Source organism: Micromys minutus (genome assembly GCF_963924665.1).
Source record: "Micromys minutus genome assembly, chromosome: 10".
NCBI lineage: Eukaryota > Metazoa > Chordata > Mammalia > Rodentia > Muridae > Micromys > Micromys minutus.
This window is the reverse complement of record NC_137979.1, coordinates 49,119,663-49,137,771: the sequence shown is the minus strand read 5'-3', so window position 1 is coordinate 49,137,771 and position 18,109 is coordinate 49,119,663. Positions and strand designations below refer to the sequence as shown.

At 36.8% G+C, this 18,109-nt stretch overlaps 1 protein-coding gene across 1 annotated transcript; it reads right to left on the bottom strand.

Moving 5' to 3' along the window:
• Positions 1-960: 960 nt before the first annotated feature.
• On the bottom strand, positions 961-16,780 carry MEIOC (meiosis specific with coiled-coil domain; the record flags this gene model as incomplete). Its single annotated transcript, XM_080923033.1, has 8 exons — positions 961-1,190; positions 1,599-1,779; positions 3,418-3,552; positions 4,406-6,278; positions 8,000-8,104; positions 11,971-12,128; positions 16,136-16,270; positions 16,715-16,780. 8 exons carry the CDS (start codon positions 16,778-16,780, stop codon positions 961-963), a joined length of 2,883 nt encoding a protein of 960 aa, XP_080779159.1.
• Positions 16,781-18,109: the final 1,329 nt, after the last annotated feature.

Here is an 18,109-nt window from a genome sequence, read left to right as displayed (position 1 = left end):
CAGAAGCAAACAAATGAACATAACCACACAAAATGTACATTAACTAATTGAGAAACTAAACTAGTTAAAGATTAACCTAAATACATTTTAGAACTTCGTGATACCCTCATTAAATACAGCAAACTAAGGGTATCAAAACAAGAGTCATTATTTTAGTTACTAGGCATCGAGTCTATAAGATCCAGATAAAGGAATGTTTTATTTTGATTCAATTTAAATGCTTTAAAATTGGAAATATTTAATAATTGATAGTTTAATTAAAATTTAAAGAATATACACTAATGATTTGAACAGGTTTTATATTCAGTAACTTGCATGGTTTTCACACTGGCACTTTTATCACTAATTTAGGAGAATCAGATGCACTTCCCTCCATATACTTAGGCACTAAGATTTCAAATTTATAAATATGGTAGTATTTTAAATATTAAATTTTTACATGAATATTGGGTTTATTGTCCCCGTTTTCCTTTGTTTTCTAGGTATTATCCAGTTTTGTAAGGAAAATACTTTTAAATCACAATCAAAACTTGTCTTGGTTACTAAACTGTAGCCATAATTGGGTTACAGTCACTTAGACTCATTATTTGGAATTATACTTACTAAGGCAGAACTAAATGAAACTTATCTCCTAGAAGAATTTCACATTTGCATTTACCTGCACTGAAGAATGGACTTAAGCAATTTTTAGCTGTAAGGGGATATTTAATAAAATAAACTTGCTATCTTTGACTACTCAGAACTCCTAGAATAATCAACTTTACCTTTGAGTTCACTTTAAACTGTATCTGATTCATTCCAAACAGATTTTTAAATAGAAGTTAGACTTCATTGAAGTATTAACTTTAAATCTGAAAGAAAATTAATGGACTGAAAGTTTGACAAGTTCATTAAAAATTTTAGCACATCTTGATACATTTACTTATCAGCTTTTAAACTCTTCCTTCTGTTGGCATTTCCTTAATGTTTACTTGTTTCACCTCTCTGATTCATTGGATTGCTACTATTTATGCTTTCATGGACTTTATCTTCACAGTTTACTAGATCTTGGAAAGCCTTTTCCATGTCAGCTTGGCCTGCTGTACTTGCTGTTTTTGGTAAGGTCATCTGCAGTGCACACCATAGGGTAGTGCGTGCTTTTCGAGTAGCTACACACATCTCTTTAATTGCTGTAGCAAGAGCAAAAACATCTGTAAAATAAATAGTTATTTCTTATTAGTCACTTAAATACTCCTTACATCTTAAGAAGCTCACTGCTGTTGCTACCAAATGATCAAATATTATTTTTACAAAATGGTGATAGCTAAGATAATGAAATACTTTTTTTTAATAGTTAAAAGCATTGTTACTTTATCTTTGATCTATATAGCAATAACTCTGATTTGGTAAAAAAAAAAGATTATTATCTTAAAACAGGTATTATAATTAAGTGCATAAAATTAACAAAAGAGAATATACTTTGGGAATAAATAATGTAATCATTTCTAATTTGTTCAGATAAATGTTAATTTTAAAAATTCAATCTTTTAATCCCAGAATCTGATTTTATTAATATACAAATTACTATACTACTGTATCAAAAGAGTTAACGTTTGTACCTCTATCATCTTGGCACCTAGGCACTCCTTGTCTTTGCCGATTTGAAGCATTAACAATTTCATCCTTTCTACGTGACTGTACAATGTGAATTGACTCCAAGTGTCTATCAAGAGCAGTAGAGATATTAGCATGAAGGGGAGAGCTTCGAAGACGTTCCATTTTGCCTAGTAAAGTCACAACCTGAAGGAAACATTTAAATGTTGATAAGTCAAACAAGTCTTTAATGAAGCATAGTAGAGAGCAACAATAATCTTAGGCAAACTGGCTAGCTACACTAGCCAAACTGGCAAGTTGTGGGTTCAAGTGAGAGTTTCTGCCTCAATATATATGGTGGAGAGTGAATAAGGAAAGAAACCACCACCAACCTCTGGCCTCTACAGACATGTGCACACATATACACATACACCCTCACATGTGTGCCCACAGATGTAAAACACACACACACACCACTCCCATGCACATGAAAAGCTTAAATGTCACTGGGTATATTAAATTAGTATGGGAAGTTATGTTGAATATGCCTAACATTTCAAGATTTAGCCAAGGCAGATTAAAGAACTTTGGAATTAATTTGCATTTGACTATCAAGTAAGTAAAATATCACTGGGAACTAATTATTAATAAGTCTGTTCCAAGTGTTAAATATTTTCCTCCCTTTGTACACCAGTCAGATCCTTGAGGACTGAACAGATGAACAATGACAATAGAAAACATATGCAAAACTCCAATGAGGTAAAAATTATGTTTCTAAACAGGGGAGAGCCAAGAGAGTAATGGGGGTAAGAAAGACACATAGCTAATGTTTTTTATTATGTGGACTCCAGATGTAAATGTATACAACAAAGGCAGAGAGACTACTTGAAGGGAGAGGGAACAAAAGAAGGTAATGGGAGGTAAAGAACAAAGTACAGTCAAGCCTACTATCAAAATGCCATCATTCTTACAGGAGTTGATTTTCTCCTTCTACTACCATGTGGGTTCTAGAAATCAAACTTAGGTTTTTAGACTTGATATTCAGCACCTTTACCCACTGAGCAATCTTACAGGCCTTTTAAAGTGTTGACCTTTAAAAACATTCTTTCCATCAGGGGTTCCTTTGCCAACGTGTATTTGGAGAGGAATTCTTTAAATTACTAAAAATATTATGTTATGATGCTGGGAATGGAACTCAAGGTTTCATACATGTTAAAGATAAGTCTACCAGTTATTATTGTCTTTCTCTAATATCTATCATAGTTATAGAACCAAACATGAATTGATTTGAGCTGTGTTGAGAGATGGTTCATTCAGTAAAGTACTAGCTGGGCAAGCATGAGAACCTGAGTTCAGATCCTCAGCACTCATGTTTAAAAAAAAAAAAAAAGTCAAACAGTGATGTCGACCTGTAATCCCAGTGCTGATAAAGTAGAGATAAGAGGATATGTAAGCCAGCTAGTAAACTAGCCTAGATAAATCAGTGACCTCCAGGTTCCATGAGACCCTGTCTCAAAAAACTAAGTTGAAAAGCAACTGAGGAAGACCCTGCTGTATATGCACATATACACAAAAGATTTTTTTTTCAGCTATAGGTAAGTGATTTTACTATGTTTTTTGTTTGTTTTGAGCCTAAGCTGTTCTCAAACTCACTAATATAGCTGAGGTTGGCCTTAATCTTGATCTCCCCGCTTCCACCTCCCAAATGTTGGGATTTCATACATATGTCATCACACCTGGACGTAAATGTGATATTAAAATCTTTCACTCTAACTTTCTGAAATTCTTTAAAATTTGTATTAGGTAATTTTTAAAAGCCCATAATTGGATGTTTTAACAGCTTACTCTGGCTTGTTCTCGAAGTTCATCCACAATTAACCGATCAACTCTAGATGGGTTGGAAGTCAGTCTTGGAATTGGAGTATTATTAGTACTGGATACTTTTTTTCCTGGATAGTTCTTGGCAAGGGCTAATTCAGTCTGTGAAATATAATTTTTAGAAACTAGATTTTAAAAATATGATTTACATGAATATTTTTCACAGCTCTAAGAAATAGAAAAAATTCCCCTCTAAATATAAGTTACTTGGTGTTAAAAGACAATCAATATAAATCATATATGCTAACTTAGAAAGTGAAAAATTGAAAAATGAAAATATAAACCACAGTACCATAATTTTTTCATACTTATTATATTTATTTACTTCAAAACTCTCCAACAATACTTAAAACCACAACAGGGCTGGAGAGACGGCTCAGCGGTTAAGAGCACTGACTGTTCTTCCAGAGGTCCTGAATTCAAATCCCAGCAACCACATGGTGGCTCACAACCATCTGTAATGAGATCTGATGATCTCTTCTGGTGTGTCTGAAGACAGCTACAGTGTACTTATATATAATAAATAAATAAATCTTTAAAAACAACAACAAAACCTTTGTAACACAATAAGAAAATCTACCTCATAGGAACTTTTAAGAGAAAAAAAAACTGCTTCAAAACTCTATAATCTTTCAAGCCTTAAGTAACCTAGTTAAGTCCTTATAACATTGAATTAAATACTCTACAGTATTTACAGAAAAAGCCAGCTAGAAATAAATACTCTTAGGCTGGGCAGTGGTGGCTCACACCTTTAATCTCAGCACTCAGGAGGCATAGGCAGGAGGAACTCTGAGTTCAAGGCCAGCCTGGTCTACAGAATGAGACTCATGACAGCCAGAGCTATTCAGAGAAACCCTGTCTTGAAAAACCAAAAAAGTACTCTTAAACCAAACAAGTAAACAAAGACAAGCAGATGGAACACACTGTTTCTTATAAATGGATAATTCTGTGTTACCTTTTTTCTCTCCTTTTCCAATGCTCTCCATTGTTCATAACACTCTTCTAGACGAATATGAAGCTCACTAGCTGGTCCACTACGGGTTTTAATTGGTCTTTGAAATCCAAAAGTTGGCACAAAACCAGAAAAGGAATTATCACCATACATCATATCATTAAAATAAGGATATAAATGGCTTAAGTCATCATAAGAAAACAAATCATAGGAATCCAACAGTGGAACAACTGAATGGCCAAATGGATGAGTAGATCTTAGGGGAAACCCATTTGAACCAAGTTGTTGAAAACCCTGATTATGCCGTAAATCTCCCATCATATAATTATTAGAAAAGCATGAGGCCTGTGTGCGATTCACACGGCTATTAATATTGTTGTCTCCACTTCCTTGTCTGTGGCTATTAAAATGGCCCTGTGACTCTAACAGATCTTGATATGTATTTTGAGGTAAGCCATCAAAATGCTTTGGAATGTCCTCAGGATCATAATGTCCACTCTGGGGCTTGGCTTGAAAATTATGTTTGTTTACATTTTCTATTATCCCATACTGTGAAGCTGAATAGCTATCACAAAATCCATTCGGTTGTTTTATTTTTTTCTCTGTAACCGATTCAAAGAGATTGTCTTCTCCAGTCTTTGTTAGTCCTTCCATGTGATTCACAGGTTGAATTCTTTCTGCACCATTGTAACTAAAATCAAAATTAGAAAATGCTGAAGGGTTTTCTTGGCAATACTTCTGAAATAAATTGCTATTTGAGGTTAAATTTGTAGATGAGAGTTGGGGAAAATCTGAAGAATGGTTAGAACCTTTAGAAGCTGCACTTAAATGACTATTCAATTTCATCAAGTTACCTTGATTTCGATAAGGAATAGGAAGGTTATTTTTTGTTTGAACATTCATCCAAGTTGGTCTGTTTAAACTGATACCTCCTGAAGATGTTGCTGAATTTGAAAATAAATTCACTGATTTAAAATATTCAGAGTTTAGAGGATCAGGCTTAGCAAACTGTTGCTTTTCAGTGACATTAGTGAAATCATTATTAGCTGGACAAGCTGTGTGAGGCTTTAGTCCATATTCTGATTTTAAGCCAAAATCAGTAGTGAATGCTGCTTCCTTTGCAAACTGTTTTTCTGTCAGATGTGGTGTTGTTTTTGGAAATGCAAAATTCTGCTGGTCAGGTATTGTCTCCTCCATTTTTTTCTGATTTGCTGGCTTAACTTGAAATAACTTCGTATAGGCATCTGCTTCCACAGTTGGTGTTTCAGGTGTACCATTGGCTAATTTTTTACCATCTTGAACACTAAAATTTGAACACTTGTTAAGCTTTGTCTTATTAGGATGAGCATATTCTGGGTATCTACAATAATCTACATTTTCATTATATCTATTAAATTGGGAAAGAAATATCTCTGCCCTTTTATGCTGTAATGGTGTTTCAAGACCTTTAGTACATATTTTCTCTCTTCCATAGGCATAAGTATCAATTCCTGATTCTTTCATGATATCAGACAGACCAGTCTGTGGTGTAAAACAGTTTTTGATAAATGGATACTCTTGGAAAGTTGCTTTGACTGTATCATTTGTCTGAATATTGTAACAGTTAGAATGATCACTTCTTGAGAGGTACAACCATTGTTCTTCGAGGTCTAAACCAGTATATCCATGATAAAGTTCATCTATTTTTTGCTGTGGTGTGAGAGTACTATTATGCAAGTATTGCTTTTCCACTGCTGACACAGATTCACCACTATAAAAAGCTTGCTGAGAGATAGATGTATCTATTGGTCTTTTGGTTTCTGTTAAGAGGTCATGGTGATCTACAAATCTGCCTGTGTTCATTGGCCAAACTGACTTTAAATTGGAGGAGCAGGTCCTAGAACAAGTAAGCATACTTAATTACAATTTAAGTCTTAGAGACTTTATTTTCTCTAGAAACATTAGGAAAGAATAAAAAAAAATTCTCTTACCCCATTCTCAAATCTTTCCCAACCCTTATTTATAAACTACCACTGTTTCCAAACAAGTCAATCATATAAAGTGTGCTATCTGCTGTAAGAGTTAATGTGCCAAACACAAGTGACCACATATATATGATCGTGCTTTAAGATTACCAGCAGAATTGGAAAATTCCCTTTGCCTTAGTGGCATAGCACAAAGCATTACTTATGTCTGTGGTACTTTTATAAACATGATTACTGTATTGCCAGTCCTTTAACAGCAAAGGACACAGTTACATGTAGTGCATAATATTAGGTTATGATAATGACTGTTACTCATTTATAATTTACTGTAGAATATTTAAAGTTTTTAGATTTATTTATTATTATTATATCTATGTATGTGTCTGCATGTGGGTATGTGCATGTATGTCCAGTACCCTCAGAGGCCAAAGGCATTTATTCTAGAGCTGGAGATACAAAAGGTTGTGAACTGTTTCAAATGGGTACTGAAAAATGAGCTTGGATTCTTTGCTTAACCACTGAGCCATCTTTCCAGCCCCTGTATATTTTTATTGCCTGTTTATTTTTAAATAAATTAATTGTAAAATGGTCATTATACCAGCAGAAGCCTTGTATATTCTAAGGTTACACTGTCTCTCATTTCTTTGTCTTTTGTTTGTATATTTGTAGACAGGGTCTTGTTATAAGTCAAAGTCAACCTCAAGTGTTCAAATGCCCTAGGTAGGCAAGGATGGCCTTGAACTCTGGATTGTACTACCTTGGCCCAAACTGACATTATAGGCATGTGTACCCATTTGAAGAACTTACTTTATGGTTACTGTGTCTTTTGACTACATCAAGGAGGTGCACTGAATGATTGGCCTATACCTTTAGCTTTGTGTAAATACTGTGTTCTCATGACACTGAAATAGTGTAATGATGCATTTGTTGGACCCTGTCCCCATCATTAAGCAATGCATGATTATACACATTTTAATTTTACTATCTTCACCAAACTTTTCTAGAAGTCATTAGCCAATGCCGAGGTGGGTAACTTTAGGGTCTTACATGAATTGTTTATACTAAGCAAATAGTTTTTCCTTTGAATAGGTTATTATTGAATTCAGAAGTATATTGACCAAAATTTCTAATAAAAAATGTTTTGCTTAAAATATTTTGAAACTAAAATATTTTAACTGGTTACACGTGTATGGCATATTTTCTTATTAATAGGGCATTTGGATAATATGGCTTCCACACCCAAATAAAACAATTAAAATATTTTAAAACCTCTACCACATGAATAAAATCCATATGTATTTATGCAATGAGTTTTATCCTTCAAGGTCTAAGTGTGAAGCCTCTTAGAACTTATGTTCCTTAAGCCAAACTTAAGGCTCATGAATTCAAGGGAAATAACTATGAATTATGCTAGGATTTTTTTCAAATCAAAGTTCTTAAGCTAGTAAAATAGTAGACTGAATGTTCAATTGTATGGCAAGTACTTCAGCAAAATCAAGGCTCCTTGAAACAAATATTTGAAAATACCTATTATCCTAAGATCCGTTGTTAAATACAAATAAATAGTAAACAAGGTAATCTAGTATATGTCGATTCAAAGGGTTATTAAATACTATAAAGCTTATATACTAACCCTTCAGCAAAATATGGCTGCGACTTATCCTGTTCTTCCAAAATGTTAGACACAAGTCCATATAAGTCTGTTTCACTGCCATAGTCATTTCTTTCGGTCTGAATCCTAAAAATGAATATCATATATAAACTATCTTATTTATTAAAATATAATGTATCAGTTTCTCTTTCCATATTCCATTCTTTTTCATTTTTATTCCTTTTTCATTTGTGGTGCTAAAGATCAAATCCAGGACCTCATGCATGCTAGATAAATGCTCTAACATTATGCTACATTCCCTTCCCATTATCATCTTTTCTGTAAGATAGGTAGACTGACTCTATACATCATTTCAAACAAAGAAAAGACAGAAACATTTTCTAGTTTAGTATATTATCTATTATATATAAATATTTCTCATTTCAAGTCCTATGCCTAGTTTACAAAATATGCTTACCTCTTATTTCTTTATAACACGTTATTGATTTAAAGTGACCAAGATATAAATTTCTGACCAACAATGTCACAGAAATGCTTGTTACCTCACCTGAAAGATTTTTTCATTTGTTATTTGAAAACCAAATAAAGCTAGAGGCATGGCAGCACACTCCTTCAGTGCTAGCACTTAGGAGGCAGAGGCAGGCAGAGATCTATGACTCTGAGGTTAGCGTGGTCTACGCAGTGAGTTCCAGGCCAGCCAAGGCTATAAAGTGAGACTGTCACAAAAACAAACAAACAAAAAAAGAAAAAGAAGAAAGCAAGAAAGCAAACTAAAATAAAAACAACCACAAAACCATGAAACTGCTGTTGCTTTTAGGTCCTTGTATTAAATATTAGATAAAAAGATGAAATTTGATATGGACATCATAGCCAACATGGCAATTTTATAGTTGTTTATTAAATATAGTAGTTTATGGGCTATCCCTATATCTTTGCTAAGTAGTGATTAAGCTAGAGTGTCACATCTCTGAAATGCTACATTTAATGCTACAATTAATAGTATCTAATACAGTGGTTCTCAACTTTGAGGGTTGTTCTCACCCTTTGGGGGTGTTGAATGACCCTTTCACAAGGTGTCATCCAAGACTACAGAAAACACAGATATTTACATTAAGGCTCATAGTGGTAGCAAAATTAAAGTTATGAAGTAGCAACAAAAGTAATATTATATAGTTGGGGGTCACAACATGAGGAACTGCATTAAAGTGTCACAGCATTAGGGAGGCTGAGAAACACTGGTTTAATACATGAATGAAGAGACATAAACACTTGAAAAAATTGCTGTCTTTTACTTTTACTTTTTCTATTTTTAAAAATAATTCCTTCCTAAATGTAATGTTTTGCTGTTTTAAAACATAACTTCTAAGCAAGGAATGGTAGTACACACCTATAATTCTAGCACTCAGAAGGCTGAGGCAGAAAAATTACTGTAAATTTGAGCCTAGTCAGGGCCACACAATGCAATCCTGTCTTCATAACAGAAAAAAATAAAAAGACAAGGCCAGGTGGTTTAATCCCAGTACCCAGCAAACAGAGGAAGTCAGATCTCTGTGAATTTGAGGCCAGCCTGGCATACAAAATGAGCTCTAGGACAACCAGGGCTGTCAATAAGAGAAACCAAGTCTTGAAAAACAAACAAACAAAACCAACCAACCAACAATGACAAATTAGCCAGGCTTGGTGGTACATTCCTTTAATCCCAGCACTTAAAAGGCAGAGGACAGAGATAGATGGATCTCAGAGTTCACGGCCAACCTGATCTACATAGTAAATTCCAGAATTATGTAGAGAGACCGTGTCTCAAAAAGCAAAAAGCAAGCAAGCAAACAAACACTAACACTGAGTTGTTTGAAGCCAGCTTATGTAACCTGTCTGAAAAAACAAGAAATCATTTTTTTAAATTTTCTTTCCAACAGTTCAGAGTTCCAATACTGTTGGAGTATTTTAGAAATAAATAATCGAGAAAGGTAACTATTAGTGTCATTTAGTTATCTGTTGAATGTATAATTGTAAGAAATATTAAAATTGTATTTTACAAGGGTATGTGACTTACCAAACTATACATTGAACAAACTGTATACCACCAAGTCTAATATTTTTCCACTATATAGTGTTAATTCATTAAAGATTCAGGTTGAGCACTGACTGCTCTTCCAGAGGTCCTGAGTTCAATTACCAGCAACCACATGGTGGCTCACAACCACCTGTAATGGACATCCAATGCCCTCTTCTGGTGTGTCTGAAGACAGCGAGAGTATACCCACATACATGAAATAAATAATCTTTAAAAATAAAAAAGATTCAATATGAACTTTTTTCTTTGTATATAGTATCTAGAAAAATTTCAATCTAACACTTACCAAACCATTAATAATTATCATTGTGGGAGAAGAGACAGAGTGGTCAAAATAAAGTTTTACTTTTCTTTAATACATATTTTTGTGAAGTTTTTGAGGTTTTTCTGCTTTTTTTTTTTTTTTGAGACAGGGACTTCCTATATATAGTTCTAGCTGTCCTGGAACTCACGATGTAGACCAAGCTGACCTTTAATTCACAAATTCACAGAGATATGTATGTCTCTGCCTCTGGAAGGCTGGCATTAAAGGAGTGTGCCCAGACTGAATTTTTTCAATAGCATCTGTCAACTTCAGTCATTTTTGGAGGATTGTTTTATTATATAGTCTCATATTAATTACCAATAATTTTTAATTTTCAGTGTTTTTTATTAGTAGTACTCAACAAATGTTTCCTTATTAAACATACATCAAGCCTCTATTAATAGCTCCCTTATATGTAACTAAAATAAATATAAACATCACTCCGAGGAAGCTTCTCTTCCCAATAGCCTTCAGTAATGTTTTATTTATACACAGCCCCATTCTTTTTTAAATCCTCACTTGATGTCCCTGGTATGTTATTATTGTCATTATCTTCTTTATTATAAGATTATAAAAATAATATTTACTGTATTCTATTTTTCCCAGGTATGAGATATTTGACATGCAGTAAGCTCTTATTGCTTGCAGGATAAAAAATACTTTAAAATATTTCATGTTGCATAAACCTTGTTTTCTGTATAAAAAAATTAGTGAAAACTTAAAATTGGACAAAAATAGATCTAAACATTTTAATTTTATTTGTGTATGAATGCTATATTTGCATGTATGGCTGCATGCCAGAAGAGAACATCAGATTTCATCATAGATATTGCTGGAAACTGAACTCAGAACTTCTGGAAAAGGAGGCAGTAGTGCTCTGAATGGCTGAGCTATCTCTTCAGTACCCTAGATCTAAATTTAAACATTTTAAATTTAATTATGTTTAGAGTTGGTAAGAAGCTTTAGCAGGTTATAAGCGCTTACCACCAAGCCTAATGACCTGAGCTCCATCCCTGAGACATAAGATATTAGAGGAGAACCAACTTCCTCAAGTTGTCCTTAACATAGGCATACACACAGACAGACAGATATAATTTTTGAAATTTTAAAAATGTCATCTTTAGAAAGAAGAACTTCAGAAAACTGAGATTTGGGACCCAAGAAGTGGTTCAGTGCTTAGGAAAACTTATTGCTCTTTCTTGTAGAGGATGCAGGTTCAGTTACCAGCACCCACATAGTAACTCATAACCAACCATTAACTCCAGTTTCAGGGGATTCAAAATCCATTTGACCTCCATGGGCAAGAGGCATGCATATGGTACACAGACATACATGCAAGCAAAACACTTCTGCACATAAAATATTCTAAAAACATTTTAAAGAAAGTTGAGACTTATGCACTACTGCAGATCCAGCACTCAAGAGGTAAAGGCAAAAAGGTAACAAATGTGAAGCCAACCTGTCTAAAAACATTAACTAAAAATTATATACAAATAACTGCCTAATTTATGCTTCCTTAAAACTTGATTAACATAAAATTATAATCCCACAATATTAAAATAGAAGAGATAAAAATCTAATATACTTTAATCCCTGTGATATTTATTAATTTACCTGTTCTTTACACTGATCTGAGAACTAGAAGGTTGTTTAATATCATCTCCGTAAGTAGACCATGGTGCATAGAAGAGTGAGGAGTCTATAGAATTTGCATACTCTGTTGATGAGGAGAGTGGAGTGCAGGTCTGCCTTAGGTCTACATTGTCTTCATTCTAAAATTTTAAAGAAATATTTCTACATTAGAGATATCAAATTTTCATTTATTGGAGAGTATTAACAAAATATTAATAAAACAGATAATAATGCAGGTGTTAGAAGTTGAGATAGCTACTTAAGAACTCTGTCAAAACCTAGAATACAAACATCTGTGGGGCATTACAATGGGCTGCAATTCCTCAGCTCTGTTCCAGCACTGAAGCTGAACAACTACGACAATATATAAACAAATGAACATTTTTTATGTACAAAAAGTTATTGATAAGATCTAGTTTTAGTTAAACTAAAGATGTATCAAGCCTGCTAATAGCTCCCTTGGATCTTTACATATCTCCATACATGTGCCACAGACACAAGTGCTCTGTCTCCCACACTCCCCCCAAAATGACAAACATAATCTTTTTTAATTTATAAAGGTAGGAGCAGAGAGATGGCTCAGAGGGTTAAAGTGCTTGCCCTTAAAAGCCTAATGACCTGAGTTCTATCCCTGGAACTCACAATGGATGAGAAATACTCCAAAAGTTTACCTCTGGACCGTGGTAATGTGTGTACTTATATTCATATGTACACATTATAACACTGTAAAAATTTTAATGTAAAGGTTATTTTAAGTTAAAAATAATAGAAGTAGATTTCATTCCCTTAGGTATCTCTTTGCAAATACTTACTGATAGCTGTAATTGCTGTAGTTTTAATACTGAAACATTTGTGTGGATACTGTACTGGTGGTATTATTTTAAGTAAAGTATACACAAAACTTACTTTTTTTTTAGACAGGATTGTAGAAGTTTGGTCTGTTTCTTCCTCTCTGCCCAAGTTTCCAGAAATAACACTCAGACTCATAATCAAAATATATCTATATATACCTTGGCAATATAGCTAGGCTCTTTTATAACTAGATTATAACAATATAACACACTTATTCTGATCTACATTCTGCCACATGGCTGGTTACCTGTACTGAAGTACCATGTGTATGTTCTGTCACACCTTTCTGGGTAAATCTCTCACACCTGGCTCTGTTCCAGAATTCTATCTGCTTCCTGGATGTCCCACTTCCTATTTCCTTCCTAAGCCATAGGCCATCACATTTATTGACAGGTGCCACACAGACAGAAGATATTCTTTCTACATAGCACCTCATGTAGTATAGACTGGCCTTGAATTTACCAGGAATGGGCCTAAAATTTTTGAACTCCATTTGCTCTCTCTTTCAAATACTGTTATTTTAGGAGTGTACCACCATGCCCAGCTTTATAAAATCTATTCAATGAAAAACATACAACAATGTAAAACCCTGTAATTTTCATGGAAATTCCACATATTTTATTTAGTCAACTTAGAAAATGAGTATTATCTCTTTGTTGTTGTTGAGACAGGGTCTTGCTCTGTATTTCAGGCTGGTTTGGAACTCAATTTATAGCCCAAGGTGGCCTTGAACTCACAGCAATCCTCCTGCCTCAGATTCCCAAACACTGGAAATATAGACAGAGCCCCACTTGGCTTTTCTATTTTAAAAACAAAGTAACTGAGAGTCTGAGAATATAGTTCAGTGGCAGAACACATGACTATCATCATTAAAAAATAAAACAAAAATACAAGGTTATAAATTACTCAGAAAATACATGACAAAATTAAGCTAAAACTCAAAATGTTAGTCCTAATCAAGGACCTTTTTCACAAATTTTAAACTTTTAAGCGTACTTTGTGTTTCCAAGAGATAGGGAAAAATATAAATAAAAAGATAAATATTGTTATCTCTTTGGAGAATTTAAAGCTATTACTACAAGTAGAAGGAAATACAAGGAACCAGATGTGACAGCACTCATCTGCAATCCCAGCACTTACAAGATAGAGGCAGGAAGATTATTAGTTCAAGGTTAACCTCAGGTCTATGATGAGTTCAAGACCAGTTTAGTCAGTATAAGATCCTGTCTCAAAAACTAAAGATCATGAATTTCTGATCATTCTCCCCTTACCTTCCTAGCGCTAGGATAATAGGTTGGTATCACCATACCAAGTTTATGCAATGCCAGGATCATACTTAGAGCTCTGTGCATGTTAGGCAAACATTCTACCAACTAAGCTACACACCCCCAGCCCAAATATTTACTTATTGATAAAACAATCAACTAAAATAAGATAGTGAGGAATATATGGATACTTTTCTGTTAAAATATTTATAGAAGTTTGGTCATATATAAATATTTGGTAATGTTAATTATGCTGCTTATATACTTTATATACATAAAATAATTAAAATCTTAACTCTACAGAGGTAGAAGTAGGAAGATCAAAAATTCATCATCATGTCCAGCTAAATGGTGAGTTAAAGGCCAGCATGGGTTATATGAAACTGTTTGGAAAGAAGACAGAATGAACACATAGTTTGGGTTTCTGTATAAGGCATAAATCAAACTTCAATTTCTTAATCTGTACTGTAGATATAATTAATAAGTTATTATTCCTATGCATTGTTATGACTAGAAATATATCAATGATTGACCTGCTTAAAATTTTCAAATAGAATTTTCAGGGGGCAAGAGAGATGGCTCGGCAGGTAAGAGTACTTGCTGCTCTTGGGAGAGGACCCAGGTACAACTCCCAGCACCCAAATGATAGCTTTCAACAATCTGTAACTCCACTTCCAGGGATACTGCCTCGTCTGTCATCACAGGCAAGTACATAGTGCACATAAAAACATTCAGGCAAAACACTCATACACATTTTAAAAACTTTATTCTATGTCTGAGTTAAAAAAAAAAAAAAAAAAGGCTTGCTAGGCTTGGTGGTTCATGCTTTTAATCCTAGCACTTAGGAGGCAGAGGCAGATCTCTGAGTTGGAGGCCACCCTGGACTACAGAGTCAATTTCAGAACAGCTAGGGCTGCACCAGAGAAATAAAACTGTATCCTGAGAAACTAGAACAAACAAACCAAATCCCAAAATCAAACAAAGTTTTAGTGAGCTAAACAGTAGCATGTAATTAAAGACACTGAAAAGAAAAAAAAAGATATAAAATTTTTACCTTTAAATTATCAAGTGTGTTTTAAATTAAAAACTAAAAAGTATTACAATACATGCTTAAAATAAAACAATATTATGTAGTCTTGCTAAATTTTCTTACTTGTCAAACGAATTTTTACATCACTGACATGTTATATATACTAAGAACAGGATGGGAATGAGCGAATGAAAAATCATTTCTTGGAGGGCTGGAGAGGTTGCACAGCGGTTAAAAGCACCGACTGCTCTTCTAAAGGATCAAAGTTCAATGGCGGCCCGCAACGCCTTATTCGGGTTTCCAGAGGTGATGCACAGACTATGCTGGCAAAACCACCATATATAGAAAAAAAAATTTTTTTTTCATTTTATCGAGATAGGGTTTCTCTGTGTAGCTCTGCCTGTCCTGGAACTTGCCCTGTAGACTAGCTGGCCTCGAACTCAAGAGATCCGCCCGCCTTTGCCTCCCAAATGCTGGGATTACAGGCATGCACAAACACTGCCTGGCTTAAATTTTTTTTTTTAATGTTTTTTTCTCATGTCCAAATCCAAGAATGTACTATGCGAACTCTAAAATGTTTTCCTCTGGACCAGTCAGATAGCAGCAGGGTGTTTGCTGCTGATCCTGAGGACCTGAGTTCAAATCCTGAGAACCCGTGTTCAAACCCCAGGACCCACACGGTGGACGTCGAGAACTGAAAAGTCCGCGGGTCTCCACCTGTTTGCTATGGCACGTTTCCGTGCCCCCTCCCCCATAGAAAATATAATTTTTAAAACTTGGTGTCTATATAGAGCTAGATAAATATAATAATAATAATAGCCCCTGTTTTCCCAAGCCTCTAACTGGAGTTTTTTCAACAAGCGTGGGACTGGAGCCGTTGGTCCTGGGTTTGTGTTAGAGCGTGGGGACGGGGGGGGGGGGGGGGGGGTAGGGTGGCTACAAAGGAAGCTAGGGGCATGTGGGAGGGGGGACGAGCAAAGCATTGAATTGGTTACTGGACCTGCGACTTGTAGCAGTCATAGAAGGACGTGGAGCCGGTCAGCATCATGCTGTTGAACACATCAGATAACCTGCTGCTGGTGTCGACACTGAGGTTCCAGCAACGATTCGCACTTCCACGGAATGCCACCTTCGGCTGCTCGGAACAGGAAAACGCGAGGTCGTCACGGAGCACTGCGAAGGCAGCGCTGCAGCCGGGGCCGTCTGGCTGCGGATTCTTAGGGCACACTAACTTGGGGTCCCTCTTTCAGTCCCCCTCCAACCCCATTTCCTCTTCGAGCCCTCCTCCTCACTGCGCACACCTCGACGGCCCTGACAGATGCCTCAGCGCCACAGCGCCTCGACAGGCTGACAGAGGTGGCGGCTCCGCTGTGGAGGCCTCAGCGAAGTCAACCCTCGCCCCCTTCCCCACTCGAGACTCGACCCGGCGACATGTCGGGGCTCCCCACCCGCGACCCTCAATCTCCCGTGTCCCCCACGCCACCTCCACCCCCAGCCTCCTCAAAGAAGCGTGCGGACAGACAGCCTGCTCCTCAGCGTCTCTCCCGGGTCGCCATCCTCGAAGCCCCCCACGAGTTACCTCAGGTCCCTCCCTCAGGCCTTGGGGGTGACGGGGCCGGCAGGTGTCTCCGCCGCTCACCTCCATGGGGGCCCCCCAGCTCCTCCTGGACTAGCTACAGCTCCTGGGGTACGGGGATGAGGGGGGACGTCGAGGCCCAGCTCCCTCAGCCCGCACCCCACCGCTGCCGCAGCCGCCGTCGGCGCTGCCTGGAGCCGGTCTGTGGGTGGGGGGCCGAGCCGAGAGGGTGCGACAGAGAAGAGGCCGTTACATTGCTACCGGTGGCTCGCGACTAGGCACCTGCTGCCGGCGCCCCGCCCCACCCACGCCCTGGAGGCCCGTCACCCCTCACCTCGCACCCCTCATTGGCCCGCTGCCCAGCCAATGAGCAACGGCCTCCAGGGTCTGTTACAGCCCCCCCAGAGACAAGGCTAAGAAGGAGCAGTTAGACGACTTCGCTCTAGGCTTGCTCTGGCCAAGTCTGAGATTTTCCCGCTCAAAGTAAGCTCGCTCGGGATTGGCCAGAATGGACGAGACCCTATCCATTGATTGGCTGATAGGAGGCGCACGCCTACTGGCTAGATAGCGGTGCTTGGAAGATTAGGGAAATTGCACAGCAACTGGCCAATGACCTGAAAGCCCTGGCCCCGCACCCTGGGCCAACATCTTGTGCCTTGTTCTCCTCCCCTAGTTCTCAGGATTCCACAGAGCCGCCGGCCTTTTTGTAACCTTTTTCCGAGGGCAAAGAAACGAAACTCTTGTCGAGCTAAATGGCAAAAGCTGCCCTCTGTCCTCGGCTCAGGTTTCCTTTAGGGTGAAGGTGTTTTGACTATTAAATGTGAATATGACTTTTTTGAACAAACGTCACCCTGAATTTGTTTTTGTTTTTTTAATGTTCGTTGTTTTAAAGCTATTCCAGGGACTTTACAAGATGTTGACATAGGCAGTTTGATTAGGGGTATTATGGTCTTAAAAAAAAAAAAAAAAAAAAAAAGCAAAGTTCACCTCCAGGCAATCCTCAAAATGTGTGTACGCGCGAACATGGCGGTGGGGGGGGGGCACTGAAATATTAAAGGAGTAAGCACAGGTGGTTTAGAATGTTTGCACTTAAAACCAAAATTTGAGAAGCAACGGATTAAGCAGTTGTTCATTTAACTGGGGCACTAATGGAAGTAAACTAGGAAGATGAGTTTACTTGCCCGTGTAGGCCTGACAGATTTTTTTCAGATTCACAACTATAACTTCAGATGGGGAAAGACACAGGAAATACAACGTATCAAACTCTGGCCTCCAGCACAAACTAGAAAAAGAGATTTGGAATTGGGGTGATAGTAACCTGAATCTTATTCCCAGAAGTCCGGACAAAAAAGCAAGTGTGATAAATGTGAAATCCCAGTACTGCGGATGTACGGGTGG